The 16028-nt window shown below is 42.1% G+C and overlaps 2 protein-coding genes across 2 annotated transcripts; one reads left to right on the forward strand and one right to left on the reverse strand.

Moving 5' to 3' along the window:
• The first annotated feature begins 648 nt into the window (after positions 1 to 648).
• Positions 649 to 4479, forward strand: ccdc157 (coiled-coil domain containing 157). Its single transcript, XM_080468266.1, has 10 exons — positions 649 to 950; positions 1337 to 1487; positions 1570 to 2254; positions 2330 to 2407; positions 2519 to 2691; positions 2819 to 2986; positions 3087 to 3255; positions 3563 to 3702; positions 3843 to 3937; positions 4057 to 4479. The coding sequence occupies exons 1-10, from the start codon at positions 703 to 705 to the stop codon at positions 4295 to 4297; spliced, it is 2148 nt and encodes a 715-aa protein (XP_080324392.1). The 5' UTR covers positions 649 to 702; the 3' UTR covers positions 4298 to 4479.
• A 3235-nt stretch (positions 4480 to 7714) lies between these two features.
• On the reverse strand, positions 7715 to 15044 carry slc7a4 (solute carrier family 7 member 4). Its single transcript, XM_080468389.1, has 5 exons — positions 14886 to 15044; positions 12187 to 13249; positions 11384 to 12090; positions 11142 to 11250; positions 7715 to 9962 (listed from the first exon to the last, which is right to left on the reverse strand). The coding sequence occupies exons 2-5, from the start codon at positions 13166 to 13168 to the stop codon at positions 9751 to 9753; spliced, it is 2010 nt and encodes a 669-aa protein (XP_080324515.1). The 5' UTR covers positions 13169 to 13249; positions 14886 to 15044; the 3' UTR covers positions 7715 to 9750.
• Positions 15045 to 16028: the final 984 nt, after the last annotated feature.

The raw sequence follows: 16028 nt of genomic DNA on the forward strand, positions 1-16028 counted from the left end.
TTCACATTTATACCCTGGAATTACAAAATCTAGCTTTGGTTTTAACCATTTCTCCTCGATGCACATTATATCTGTTTTTTCTGTAAATTCATGTAAAGCTTTTATTAATTCTTTTCCATTTTCAACTCGACTCCGAGCATTCCACTGCATAATACAGAACATTATGCAGATGATGCTATTCGTCCTCATAATCTCCATCTCTGTTTATAATTTCCTCTTCCTCATTCATTCCTTGAATTTGATTCTCACTCCTGTTTTGTCCTTCACTGTCCTGAATGAGGAGGACGATAGTATGGATGTGGTTTTCGTTTGGAGATTCTGCCATTTTCTTCCTTTATTGAAAAAAATTAATAAAATAAAAATAAGCGCACTCGTATAATTAATCCGGCTGGTTTGTTTTCCCCAAAGTAAAAATGGTACCGTCTCGAACGTCATCTGTGACGTAAGCGCGACTTTAAGTACTACATCTGACAGTTACAACATCTTTAAAAAGGCGTTTGATATTCTTTATTAGCTCATATATATCCCCGCATGACTTTCCCTGGGACTTGGTCACCTTTAAACGCGAGCCTCACCACCAGGCGTCTCTGCACACATGCCGCAGTGCATTCTGGTACCTTGAGTCCATTTATAGTGGTTGCTGTGGAGACGCGGTGTCAACAATCTACAGTCGACAAACAAGAGAGACATTTCGTGTGCGACATGTGTGAATTGTTAGGACGTCATGATTGTATCGAGAGCCTCCGGAAAGACCTGGTGGACCTTCAGGGCGCCATTCTGGAAGTGTTTTCTCGAACCGGACCGGTCCGGTTCCCCTCCAGAAAGTTCCCCGACCAGCTCTCCTGTCACCTGGACATGCTGGCTCTGCTGGAGCAGTACGACTTCATGGACGGGGAGGACTCTTTCAATCAACATTCACACATTGTTTTACAGGAGCTGGTAATTGACAGGTAATATATTATCTTTACAAACACAGTAGTTTATCTCAGTGATGGTCTGCTTGTTTAATAGAGAACACTGCATTAAAAATACAACGATTTATCATAATCTTCTGTGCAATTGTTGGTGTTACATTAAATTGTTTGAGTTAGTCTTTTTTTTTTTACTTAATCCGACTCCTTTTCGTCATACAAATGTGGATCAAGTGGGCTGTGTTGTTTCATTGTTTTTTGTATTTTGTTTTACCAATTTAAATCAAAATGTTTCTCTTTTTCTTTTCTTTCTTTTTCTTTATATTTGTATGTTCGAAATAAAGTTTCATTCATTCATTCATTCAATTCAATTATTGTAAGACTTCATCTAACACTTGTATTTTCCCACTTTGCCTGAAAACAAGGCTGGTGCTTCTTCTACAAAGCTTCAATTCCTATGTTGTGCAGCTGAGGAGCAGTTCAGGGAGGGAACAACGCCGCCAGGAAGGATGCCAGTCAGTAGGCCTTGTTGTAAAAAGCTATTGGACCAATTTAGTTGAGTTTGCCAAAATGAAGGTACGCATATTCCATACTTTTGTACAGTCAGTGTAATATGATTTTAATATTACATAATATGATACGTTTTTCTTTTTGCTAGGAGAGCTGCAGAGATATTGGAAACCTCCCAGTTCACTCTTCTGAGACAAAGACAACAACACCCATGTCTACAGAAAGGAGCTCAGTCATCGATATATCCAGACATAATTTATCTGCCTGCTCTTCAAAAAGTTCAATTTCTTCGCAGAAGCATATTCCCCCCTGGCCTACACACGACACCCCATGTGATCCTTCAACCAGCAGCCATCATAAAGGCTGCCAGACAATACAGTCGTCCCTCACTCCCTGCGACGCATGTCATGAAGTGCAGTCCATTTTGAGACAGACCGGCAAGTCTCTGGTGGATTTGTTTGATAGTGAGGGCCTCCCCTCGTCTCTGCAGCCTCTGCTGCTGGCTGTGGAGGACACTCTGGAGACGGGACACATGACAGCAGGTGATGTTGCCCAATGGGGCAACGAGCAGCTCAGGGACATGCGAAGGCTGAGCAAGCATCTTGAGGACGTGCGGGGTACCGTGCAGCCTCTTCAAGAGCGTCTGGCAGCTGCAGAAACGGAACGGGAGAGATTCAGATCCCAGTTGGCAGAATCGCAGAAAGAGTTCAAGCTAAAACTTGACAAACATCAAGCAAACAGCGTCCAGCTGGAGTTTTCGCTACGCAAAGCAGAGCGAGCCATGAGAGAAACGGAGACAAGGCTGCAAGAGCAGCAACAGCGACTTCAGAGACGTGAGTAAACTTGTGAACAAACATGAAGAGCTTTCAGTGAAGTCACTTGTCACCTAATTAACGTTTCTGCTACAGAAATGATGACCTTGGAGGAGACTAACTCCAGACTGAAAGAGAAAGTGGCCTCACAGCAAGATACTTTACAAGCACTTGGTAAGCACATAAGGTTTGAATCACCACAGTCCCATACTTGTAATGATCAGATTTTCAAAGTACATGGAATAACATTTTTTGCCGTGTAATTAATTGTGTTTTTTTTTCTAGAATGCGACAAGAGTGTGCTGCAGGAGAAAGTGAAGACTCTGCAAATTGAAAAAGAGGAAGAAGGTTGTAAACTACAACAAACAGTTCAACAACTAGAGCGTCAAACCTCTGACATTCAACTCCTCCTCGACAAGGAGTCTGCCAAATACCAGAGTGCATGTCGCGAACAAGAGGTCAGTATCACAGCTACATATTTGACGGTCTCACACAAAACCAGCCACAGGCGGCAAAAAAATAAAGAAATGTGTCTTAATGTTGTTAGTTTGTTTTTCCCTTTGGTTCTTTTGGTTATGTGTTTAGTCAACGCAGGCAAAGCAAAGATCTTTGGAAAGGAGAGTTTCTACTCTTAAGGAAGATTGTGAGGACCTGCAGAGGGAGCTACAAGAGCGACAGGAGCTGGAGATTAATCAGCTGCAGCAGATGTCAGAGGAGAAGGAAGAACTGCAGACTCAGCTTACTCAACAACAGGTATATCACAACTCACTATTAGACATTAACATAGGTAGTTTTATTCTAATACTCTTGTATATATATATATATATATATATATATATATTCTATCCATCAGGAGCTGTGTTTAGAAGCTCAGAAAAGGAAACAGATCCTAGAAGGGCACGTAGGAGAGCTAAAAAACCGAGTTGCTCAGCTGAAGGAACACGTGCAATCTTTCAGGGAAAGTGAGAGACTGTTGGTGGCTTTCCCTGAACTCACTCCTCTGGCTCGTGCTCAACCACAGAGTAAGTAACTGGAAATCCCCTGCAGACTACCATTACCTGCAATATAAACACATGAATCCTGTGTGGTGTTTGTTTATGCTTATGAGCAGAGTGTTAGAAAGCAGATTGCTCCTGTCTACTTGCTCATGGGCGAGACTACCATCACGTCTTACATCACCAGGCGGTCTTGCCAAGAGTATTACACGGAGGAGCAAAGTGTGAATTTAGAGCTCAATATCGTAATCTTTTTGGCAGCCATATTTTTTTGAAGGGTTGTTGTTGTGTTGTTGTTGAAAACTAACTCTTATATGTTTTCTTTGCGAACAAGCTACAGGCAACGTGATTCTGGATATGAAGCAACAGCTGCAGGCAAACAGCATTCGAATTGAAGTTCTGGAGCAGGAAAATGCTATTTTGGTCCAAAGTCTATTTAAATTGGAGGAAAGAGCCCAACATAATGCCACCAGGGTAGGAAATTGCCAGTACTCTAAAAAATTGTGTATCGGTTTGTAATCTTGATAATTATTGTGATTCAACGTTGACATCATTTTGTGTATGTGACTGGTAATGTTGAGAAAATAATATTTTAGAGATATTTCTACCAATAGGAGCATGGTCCCCAGCAGGCGTGGGCTGCTTCTCCTTCCACAACAGCCGAAGAAAAACAACAAAATCTCCAAACGCTAATGCAGAGGAGTCCATTGTAAGTATCTTACTACTCAAAACATGACGCTAACACTAGCATTGAAGACGTACTTTATAAATAAATGATGAGTTGTATATGAGTGGTTCCATTGTTGCATTTGGTTCCTGGCTCGACAGGCAGAGCAGCAGTGTGGCACAGATGGGAAGCAGTAACGGAGGAAAGGAAGCAAGTGGAGGAGAAAGTGATCCGGACTCAGACAGGTCACAGGATCGAGTGTCCAGCTCCCACCCGGCCCTGCAAATTAACCTCCAGTCACTCCACGTCAACACAAAATCCACTGCCGTTCGAAGAAATGTGAAGAAGCGCAGTACTTTTCTGCACCCTGACTGCAGAGTTGTGAATAACAAGAGAAAATGAAACCTTGAAGTTGTATTTACACAAAATGACAAGTCAAGAAATGTACAAATTTCAATTCCTGCCCGCGGATCAAGATTGTGATTTTGTGCCAGGAATGACTGGGAAAGGATCTCTGTAACTCGTCGTGCCCATGTGTAAATGCACCTTTAATAAAATTCATGGAAACCTCTTCCAAAACGTTCGGCATGTTTTGATGTGCTTTTTGTGTCCATGCTCCCAACAATGCAGGACTCGTCACACACCAAAAAAAACAACAGAAGATTCACGCTGCCGACTGCCTGTATTGACCTTATTCCGCTCCGCCCACTTTCAATTCTTCTCTATTTTGTGTTCGACATGTCAGGTTACTGACAAATAGACAATATTCACAATGACGTTATGAAGTTCCATAATTTACAAGAGCCACATGCGACCCCCTTCACCTCTCCTTTTCCAGCACTAAATCCACATCGATGTATGCGTATATATCGCAGTAGATCCTCATAACTGTTGTTTTATCACAAGCATGGGCAAAATCGTTTCACCAGAGATGGCTGCAATCTTAGCAGCACATCTGCCATCTTCAGCATCCAGATCACAGACAATCCCATGATGCTTTACGCGCGGTAGGAAATGACGTAATCGTGAATGAGGTCTATCGCATTGTGGTGGACGGAAGCCCAGTGTTTTCATCTCGCCTATAAAACTGGTTAGACACGGAGCGCAGATCCACGTGAGCGATGTTTGAAACTCTTAATTCAGAGATAGGTTGTCAATCCCGTTCACTGTCCAGAGCGAGCTGCTACTAAGTGAGCAACGACACACTGCAGTAGTCCCACCCACCGGAAGTTATCTGACAAAATGATGCAATAAGGCGGCGCCCCAGTTTTATCGCGGAATAAGGTCATTCCAGGAAGTCGGGCTTACGTCACAGAAGACGTTTCCTGGTCGGCGTCATTTTTAATTTGGGGAAAACAAACTAGTCTGAGTAATTGTACAAGTGTGCTTTTACTTCATTTTTTTTTTCAATACCTGGAGAAAAAGTCACACAATTACAAAGAGGATGTACGGGAGGAGGCCAGGGCCCGATACGATGCCAAATTCAATATGTTAAGCTTGTCTGAATTGTCAAGGCCTGCAGCTACGATTTGATGTATAATAAGACAAGATTCAGTGAGAAATATGGCCACAAAAACAAGAGGGAGACATTGTTTTAGTTTAACTCGACACCCTCTGCCACACTGTCGCTGCACTCGAGCCCATCCACTCCGATGATAAACTCCCCAAACTCCTGAAAACATGAACAAACTTAAAGGCTCACGGGATAAAATTGGTAGAAGATACCACAAAGATGTTTTCACATCTGAACAGAAGACAGACGTAGCAACGTTTTAAAAGTTAAATCAAGTCTCGAGCTGAAAGTACGGCAGCTTCACCTGGTATTGAAGAAGAAGCACTTTTTGTGTTTTTTTTACTCAATTTCCATCTGCTTTGTATTGGACATTTGTTTGTGTGATTCTGTGAGTAACTAGTCCTGCACTGTTGGGAGCATGGACACAATAGGCACATCAAAGTGTGCATTATGTTCGGGAATAGGTTGCTACAAGTTTTAAGGATGTGGCTAAGCGATTTGGCTGTTATTCTTGTGCCACTAGGGCAGGCACAAGAATAACAAGAGCAATCAGAGATTTCTCACGTCCGCCAAAGGAAATGAAATCCTGGCCCAGAAGCTGGATCTGGATCCGGATCACCTCCCTAATCTGATGGAATCTTCCATGGCCCAATATCTATCTGTGTTGAAAATCTCAACATTGTCCTTGGTGGACGTGATAAAAAATAATCGGCCGCCTAGGATAGTAATCTTTGCGCCTTGCCACTGAGGCAGGCACAAGAAGTCTTTCCAAAGCATTGTTTTGTGTAAAGCTGGTTGGAAACAAGTACATTTTTTGCACCCATTACTCACGTTTTTGTAATTTTGTACTGCCAAGTTCTCACAATGTATCACAACATCTTTTTTTCTCGTAAGTTAAAAATGTCCTGAATAAACTTACTGTGGACACAAAGAAGGACGTCTGCTATTTTCCTGCCATTAAAACAGGGTGTTGATGGCTGCTTCACGTTGTGTTGAAGACATTTTATCTGTCTCTCAGAAGGACCTGAGACTGTCCGAATAGGCAGTCTTCACAGCAGATGGATCACGTGGCTTGAGGTAAATGAGCGGTTTGTACAACCTTGAAAATGACACGTCATGGAGACAGATGTCCGTGTCATTGTTTGTATGCTCTCCAACAAGGGAGGGGAGAGGGAGTGTTTCCATAGAAACACAAGGGCATGCAGGATTTACTGGTTCCCTGCTTTGCCTTTCGATCCGTCTCTCCAGTGTGTCGTGCATCAAGTGATAAACCAGATACGTTTCCATTTGTTTTAGATGAGAGTTAGTTTACTGTTACTTCACACATCTCGTATCAATCTATCTCAGCTTTGTAAAATTAGTCTAACGGAAAATGTTTGCGACTACCTGATTATAATTAATCAGTTTCAGCACTTTCATCTCTCATCAAACTGCTTGAATGGACACCTGATGTGTCACTTCATTCACCTAATCGGCAGCACGTGACCTGAGAGTTAATCCCTCACTTTGCTGAAGTTGTGCGGTTAAGCATGTGTGACGTTAATCTACACATGGTTCACTACTAGTGGAAATGATTTCAGGAGCTTCATCAAGCCATTAATTATAACAAGTGTTGTGCAAGATAGTGATTATGAAGAACAGTAACTCCATCCAAAAGCATAGTGCTTTGTTTTCTTACATACTTGTAAAGTACCTCTTGTGCTACTTTTCATGATCTCTCTCAGTCTAAATATTGATATTTGTGAGGTGGCATTGCTGTGACACACTGCAACAGCCAATGAGCTAATGTTTGTCAGTCTAATGAAGCATAATAACCTATAAATAATCACATCGTCAAATGTTTCTTTTTATGTCAGTGCCAAGCTGTCTGAATGCACTGTGGAAAAGTCCACATTTAATTAAATATATTGTCAGAAAACATTAAAACAAATTGATGTTTTCAACAATTTGAACCCTCTACACTGCACTTTGAGGGACAAATAATAAAGTTGAAGTCGAAGTTGTATCTTGTATTTTCTCTTTGTATTTTGACCTGCTGCAATTCTTCCACTAACCTGACAACACCAACTCAGAATACACAAATGTGTGTATATGTACCCGTTTAATATTGCTCTTAATTTTCCGGCTGCCACTTTCCCAGGTCTCCTTTGAAGAAAAGAATCTCAATATGACTTCCTGGTTAAATTAAGATACACAACGTGTAGTGTATGATCTGCTAGTACACGATAAACAATAATTGTGTATGTGTTCTTTTAGCTTTTATATTGTGTGTTTCTCACCAAAAAACTCCACAATTCAGATTTTTTTGTAAATGCTGCTTCAAAACATTTTATTTGTTGTAACGTCTTTTGGACCTTAGACAAACATACACTCTAACAAAAGATTTGAGACATTAATGTGCAAGTACCCAGTAAAATACTATTTAGAAGTAAGAAATAAAAACTGCTGTGTGGCACACACTCAAACACACACACACACACACACACACACAAAGAAAAGACAGAGAAGGTGAGAGAGTAAGCTTAGCTTAAAAAAGCACCACAGTATTAATATCTGTCACTGGCCGCAACATTAAAAGCTTAACTGTGACACACACTTACCAGACGATTGTATGCAAACTGTGCAAAGTTGTACAAAAATCTCTTGAACTTAAATCCTTTTTGAAACTGTGCTAAAATGCTTCCCGCTGTACATTCTCTTACACATTAGTGTTTTGGTTTAATAATTCAAAAGCATGAAATCCTGTATAAGATTTTTTTGTTTTTCATCCAACAGACAAATATATAGCATGACTAAACCATTTGAAACAAAGAGCTTCAGCTTCTGAGAACAGTCTGCATTCTTTACAACACATTTAAGGCCATTGGTTTCTCACGTAACACATGCAAACGTAACCTGAAGAGGATAAAATCAGAACAGACATCATTTTTATTTACTCTAACACGTGTAATAAAAAATAAAGCCTCATTTCAGTTCAGACATTGACAGGAGTGCAGACAGTGGGAATGTTATCTGTACAATATGAGAGTGTTCTCACACACAAGGCCATCGCTAATCTAGGTCAAGCTGCAAACTGGCGACGGGGACTGTTGCAAATCTGCCGGGATTACCGAGGCCTCAGAGATACGAAGCAGACCGCGGCGTAATATAATGACCAATGTCTGCCTGCATGAGCGGTCTGTGTGTGAAGACTCCCATACTGGGTTTGTGCTGGCCTACACAGTACATCTAATTATTTCTCAGGTTAAATCAGTACTAACGACACTGATCATATGATCTATAAATGGTCAATGTGCTTTGATATAAAATCCGGTGCCCGTGTGGAGGAAGTGGAAAGTGCTGCTTTCTAAAGGATCGTGGGAAAAATATTGTGCTTAAATGCGAGGACGGAGCAGGGTCATGGGATGAGATTTAGGAGATTAAGAGAAGAGCTGACTGTTCAACCAATGAAAAAGTGAACACAAATTGTTGATAGAGACTAATACATGTCCATGCAAAACATTGCAAAACAGATAGTGTGTCAAACAAAAACAACAGAGACAAAAACAGGAAATATTAAGCTCATAAGACCTGTATAGAATAGAACTATAATTAGTAGTAATAGAAAAATAAATGCATACCGTATCTTATAATAAATGATTAAATACTTTATGAAGTCTACAAATAAATACCCGAAGGACAGGACGGAATAAATGGACCCGGATGACTAAATCTTGTTTCTTTCTTCTGTGGCTTTGGGCAGACAATTCTGAGAAAAGGCAAAAAATGTAAACTCACAACTCTGTGCATTTCACTGCTTAACCCAAGACATTCAACAGATGAACGCTCACTCTGCTCAAAATGACATTTAAAAACAAAGCAGTGCGGCTGTCCTCCAGTCTGACAACAAAACAAAACCCTCTCAAAAAAATCCTCATCTTCATTTTCCTGCTCCAGGACTTTATCGATGCTTAAAAAAACAAAAATAAAAAAAATCCTTCGGACTAAGAAAGCACCATACACAACGTACATCTGTGTGGAATCAGACAAACTGGAAAAGTTGCAAGAGCAGAGCAGCCCCAAAGGACGAAAACACAGAGTTTGAGCCTCAAAAGGTTTACAGAACGGTAATAAAGCTCTCTACTGTACACAAGTATTACAAGATATACAAATATGTTTCATCGATTAGACAGAGAGAGTGTATCCCATCCTGCGGGGTGCATACATTTGCAGAGCAACGAGTACAGACTGTCACGCGCCAAGGGGAGTGAAATACAAAGAATACACTAGTAATAGTACAGCATATGAGTGAGAGACAACAGACAGTAAAACAGGCAGTTGCAATGATGGATCCAGTCACACATCATCTCTTTCCTGCACTCTCCTCAGCTGCGGAGGAGGCGTTGATGTGTTGCGCCGAGGCGTCGACCTGACCGTCGGGCTGGACGGGCTGCACTGTCTCTACCAGGCTGCCGCTGGGTAGCACCACGTACCGGGCGGCCATGTCTTTGGGCTGCAGCTCTCGTATTCCCTCCTTACTGTGCCAGATCCCATAGCCAAAATACACAATGAGACCTGGAACACAGACAGCACGCAACACTTTTCACCAAAGAAATCATTTGAATCTAGAGAAGAGTGTGCGGAGGGAGTAAAAAGACAAAGATGATTTCATGTTGTTATTACCTATTTGTGCTTGAGAACTCCTACTCATGGAAGAGCCGTGCTTCCAGAGGAAATCTTAGATTTACCGTGAAACTTTTAAATGTAACATTTGTTATTCACCGCTGGTTGGGAATGTCAAACCATCTGCATGTATCACGTGAGCAAACCAACACCACCTCTTCTGGGTATCCTCTTGTACTGTACCAAATGACTAATTCTGCGCTCTTTGCAAATTAAGAATTTCCATTCTTTTCCTTCAAATTACATTAGGGAGTTCAGTGTCCAGCGATCTCGCTCTCTCTCTCTCTCTCTCTCTCTCTCTCTCTCTCTCTCTCTCTCTCTCTCCAGAGCGTGCGAGCTTAGCCGGAGGCCCTGTCAAGCGTGATCCTCTTCGAGTGTGCATCTCGTTAACTCACAACAGTCTGACAGGGACGTTTAAGTGGTTTACTGATCCAGAGAGGCCTTAAGCTAATTCAGATAATCGCGTTTCACCAGCGGCCCCGCCCTCGACGACAGCATCAACACCAATCAACCACCATGGACCATCCCAAGAGGATTGGTGACAATCCCTCAGCTTGATTGGAAAACAAAACTGGATTGGAAGTCTTACACATGTATACACTAATTTCACAATCAACAGAAAGCCCGTGTTTTCTGGTGAGATATTCCAAATGTGTGCTATAAGACTGTTATAATTTGATGTTAGTCATAAACACAATCAATAACTTACTAAAAATAGTATTGAGTTACCTGCCTTAGTAATGACTATTTACATGATTGAAACATACTCAGATACATACATACTCAAAAAGGTGTGAGACAAATTTTAAATAACCTTCTTAAGCCCATGAGTTACTTTACTTATAATATCTACATATTTATAAGCTTAAAAAAACTTAACTATGCTTTATGATGCATATACAAGTATTAATAAGGTATTTCACTGTAACGTCTAATATTGTACATAGAATTATGAATAAAAGAGACGTTGTTTGATTAATAAATACTGTAAATCTATTGATTCACCTGTTAGGAGCAAAGATGCATTTTTTTTTAAACAGGAATTTAATTCAAAATTCGTTGTCTTCTTACCTATGGCAATCCATACTGTGAATCGAATCCAGGTGAGGTAGCTGAGCTTCAGCATGAGGAACACATTAATGAGAATGCTGAGACCTGGAGTCAAAGGGACCAGAGGTACCTACACAAAAGTAATGCTGCAGTCACTTTGGAGTCACAGTCAGAGTTTTTGTATATGTAAACACAACAAACATAATTCATTAAATACATTTAATCTATACGATTTTTTGACGACTGAATTGAATGTGGCTTACCTGAAATGTTTTGTTGTTTCTTTGCGGCTCATGAACCCAAATAAGTATCATGCCGATAACATAAGCGAGGCTAAAAATCACAATCAGCATTGTGAAGCTCCACAGAGGCAGCTGCAGCTGCTTGATTCCAAACTCCAGCACTGCACAGAGTGAGACCGAGCTCACGATCAGCGTCATCACACTGAAGGCCACCACCTCGCCTGGCTCACAATCCCCCAGCAGCCTGTCCAGGTATGGTTCCCAGAAGGCCTTCAGCTGCCCGACGCCACGCCGCTCGTTTTGCTTCTGCCTCTCCACCAACTGGAGTTTGTCGGAGAAAGACTCGTACTGCTTCATCTCCTCATTGTCCTCATTGATGGTGCGAGACTCTGAAGGAATAGGGGAGGGCTCAGCATTGGGGTTGGGAGATGTGGAGGCGGTTCCCTTGGAGCTGGACTTTTCAGGCTGGAAGCGCAGCACAATAACGCTTGCTGCCACGAAGGTGTAGGCGAGAAGTGTGCCGATGGACAGAAACTGAACCAAGGCTTCCAGGTCAAAAATTAGCGCCATGGTCGCCATTAGAATCCCGAACACCAAAATAGCATTGACGGGAACTTTGGTGATGGGATTGACTCTAGAGAAGAAGGAGAAGAACAAACCGTCCTCGGCCATTGCATACACAATGCGAGGCAGAGAGAAGAGATTTGCAAGTAGCACAGTGTTCATAGCTGGAAATGAAAGAAACAGAAGGAAAATGAGAAGTCAGTACATTATGCTGACAAATATGCCCCGACGTCTATCTAAATTGTGCTTTTGACACTCACCACAAATAGAGCCAATAGCCACGATGATCCCCGCCCAACTGTAACCACGGCGGAAGAAAGCATCTGCCAGGGCTGAATTGGGGTCCAGAGTACGCCAGGGCACAATTAAGGTGAGCACTGTGGACACCAGGATGTAGGCTGTTGTCGCCAGTCCGAGGGAGATGGCAGTGGCAAGAGGAACGGCCTTCTGTGGATTCTTCGCCTCCTCGCTTGAGGAAGCGATTACATCAAAGCCTACAAATGCGTAAAAGCACGTGGCTGAGCCTGCAAGTATTCCTGACATCCCATAGGGTGCAAAGCCTCCTTGTTCCTGGCTCCAGTTGGCCGGCTCAGCCAGGATAAAACCGAACACCAAGATGAAAATAATGACACCCATACTGACGGTGGAGAAGATGTGGTTTAGGTACGAGGACACTTGAACGCCAAAGGAGATGAAGAACGAGGCAAGAACTAGAATTCCTGCGGCAAGAAGGTCGGGGTAATGGGCGAGGAAGGGCACGTTCCACTGCATGATGTGAGTCTCTGTGAAGTTCTGGATAGCGTGGTTGAAGATGGAGTCGAGGTAGCCACTCCAGGCGCGCGCCACGGCAGCACCACCGATCATGTTCTCCAGAATCACATTCCAGCCAATGAGAAAGGCCCAAATCTCCCCCACTGACACGTAGGTAAACATGTAGGCTGAGCCTGTTTTGGGGATTCGCGCTCCAAACTCAGCGTAACAGAAGGCGGCCAGCAAAGACGCGAAACCAGCGAAAATGAACGATATGATGACAGCGGGCCCCGCCGTGTCTTTCGCCACCGTTCCAGTCAGGACGTACAGTCCAGAGCCCACCATGCCGCCAACACCCAACAGAGTCAGGTCTAAGGTGGAGAGGCAGCGTTTCAGCGACGTTGCCATCATGTCTTCATCTAGCGTCTTGAGTCGGTTCAGTCTCTGACAAAGGCGCACTGCAGGCGCGCAGTCTCTTGGACAGGTTGCCATAGTTACGGAGTCAATGGGCCAGCTGGGCAGATCGGTGTTGTATCAGTCAAACTGGTTCCATATCCTGGATATGAGGAGGACCTGCAAGACAGTATGTATAAATGTATACATTACAACAGGAAAAACTACTATGATGCAAGATTAGGATACTATGGAGTCAACATTTTTACAGTTAGTACTCAAGGCATATAGATGGTATTGTACTTAGATATTACATCCAAGCATAGCTTTTATATTCATCCACAATGCTCTCGCATTATGTTTGCATTTATTTTTCTTTATTTACAAAGTCAGACTGTAATGCAGAATTGCAAGAAATCAAATCTAACTGCAGGAGAGGAAAGAACCTAAACCACCTAATGTACCAACTAAGTATCAGTGGTATATTTGACAGGAGAAAATTGAGCAATTTCGCCTTGATAAAGGCCAAATAGGAAAGCAATATAAATGATTTGTCAATAGAGTTCCAGCGGTAAATAAAAGTCTTTTGGGTTCCTCGGTTGGGTCGGAGTGGATGCCTGATGATGGGAGGAAAAACTCATGAAATGTTTCTGGAATGTTTTGTTTATTATTAATGACTTTATACATAAATATGCATGTTTGTAGAGTATTAATAGATCAAATTGGTAAAAGTTTTCACTTTCTAAACAGGTGCTCTAAACGCTTGACTTCTGGAATAATTCTTAAAAACTATTTTTTGAATGAGTAGTATTTGTTTGCGTGAAGAAAGCAGTGAGGCAGCCCGGACAAAACTACAATATGTGAGGTATGGATATATTAAACTGTGGTACAGTAACATTAAACATGACTTAGTTACTAAATGAGATACCCTTCTGATAATACCACAGGAGTTCCAAACTTCCTTGCAGAAAACCTCAGGGTGGTTTTCCTCACGACGCTCTCTCATGAACTAAAACATTCAGACATTTTGTTTGTTTGATTTCAGTATCATTGTTGAGTCATTTTAGATCACTTTTTGGATATGATGGAAAAAAAGTTCATTGCAAAACTAAAATGTGAGTATTTCACATTATATCTTATTCAATTAACAAATATCTTATTGTGTAACACTGGATTACATACATGACTTATGAATAATATTTAGTTATACATTATTTTAATTGACTTTAACGGTTGTATATTTTCTTATGTTTTTAATACTAAAACCATGAGCCCTCAACAGCCAATCCACGTCATCCAAAGCTCTATTGTGCAAAATTACAGCATGATAAAGTCTGATTTGTGGTATTTCTTTCCTCGGGAATATGCCAGCAGTCTTCATCCTGCCGACCCGGGCGGTGCAACATCCGATTCCTGGCCTCGATCGGCATATGGCGACAACAGGACGCCTCCATTAACATTACGTAACGCTTTATTCCCCCTCTAGAAATAAGACCGATGTAATAAAGTACAACAGCCGCTCAGCTTGCATGTTGAAACAAAGCACACACATATAATAATACTAGACGCCCACATGGAAGGGAAAGACGTTTTTTTGTTTTAATTCCAAATTAATAATTTATTACAAAATGGAAACGCAGATGGTGAACGCACCACAGCTGTGCTGGAAATACTGCGCTCATCCGCACTTCTCATACCCGAGTAAGGTGCCATTATTAGATCGTCCTTGTGGATGAAGGTAGAAGACACATCAGTTACAAAAGAAAAAAGAAAAAGAAATGAAATGAAATGAAATCAGCAGAATATTTGTGTTTACCGTTGGTGTTCACGGGCTGTCGGCGGTGCTGCAGCGGGTCCGGGGCCGGGAGAAGTTACCGGGCTGCATCGTCTGCGCGCGGCGGCAGTGATGATGGAGCAGAAGGTGCGCTGGAGGAGAAAACCAACACGCGCTCTGCCTGGACGGCTTCTTAAAGGCGCAGCCGCCCTCACCGCCCCTCTCAAGAGGGCTTCCCCTCCCCTCTAGACCCCACCCATCTCCAGCAGGATGATCCCAAAATGGAAATGAAATATACCTTTTCCTTTAGAATGCATGCCAAAGAGGAACAATGTTAGATTCATTATAGAAAAAACTCACACATTTCAAGCGTTTTTGTGGTTTAATTATTCATGTAAATAAGTAATTCATCCATCTTTCACACTGGCCTATACAACTTCCCACCAGACAATGAGAAAAGGCAGAATACATCCTGACAGAGACAAAGACATTCTACAGCCACCGGCAATTGATCCATCCATTTGTCTGCTGTACTGGTCTATCCTGTTCATGGTAGCAGGATGCTGGAGTCCATCCCAGAAAACTACGGGCGTGGGCAGGCTACAAAGGTCGCCAGGCCAGAGCAGGGTAAACACTGTGACACAAACACACTTACATTCACACCTCTGGGGAACTTGGAGTCAACAGTTAACCTCAAATACTGTACATATTTGTAACTGAGAAGTGACAAGAGTTTCCAGAGTAAATCCACTCACATGTGGAGAACATGGAAACTGCAGTGGAAGGCCTCCAAACCTTCACTGGAACTGGGGATTTTCTCTCTTTGGAGGGTGCTTGATTACTACACCATGAGTAAGGCCTACTGAGGGCACTCATAACAAAAGAGGGGAACAAATCTATTTTTTAAAATTAACTGTAATATCATCAATGAAATAACTGACTTAATGAGCATTTAAACTTTTCAATAATGATTTGAAATGCACCTGTAAATATTAGACAAAACGGGATACAGCAGTTATTACAGGTTGCAGTATTAACTTCCACTTTCCACTATGCAAAAATACAGGACGAGAGCGTCAGGCTGGTGGCAAAACTAGTTTTTCTTTTTTCTTTTCTGGGACCGAATTGGAGTAACGCGCTGCACCCGGCTGATTGGCTGAAGGATTTCTGCTCCAGATAAAGCAA

This window comes from Lipophrys pholis (genome assembly GCF_963383615.2).
Source record: "Lipophrys pholis genome assembly, chromosome: 7".
In the NCBI taxonomy this organism is placed as follows: Eukaryota; Metazoa; Chordata; class Actinopteri; order Blenniiformes; family Blenniidae; genus Lipophrys; species Lipophrys pholis.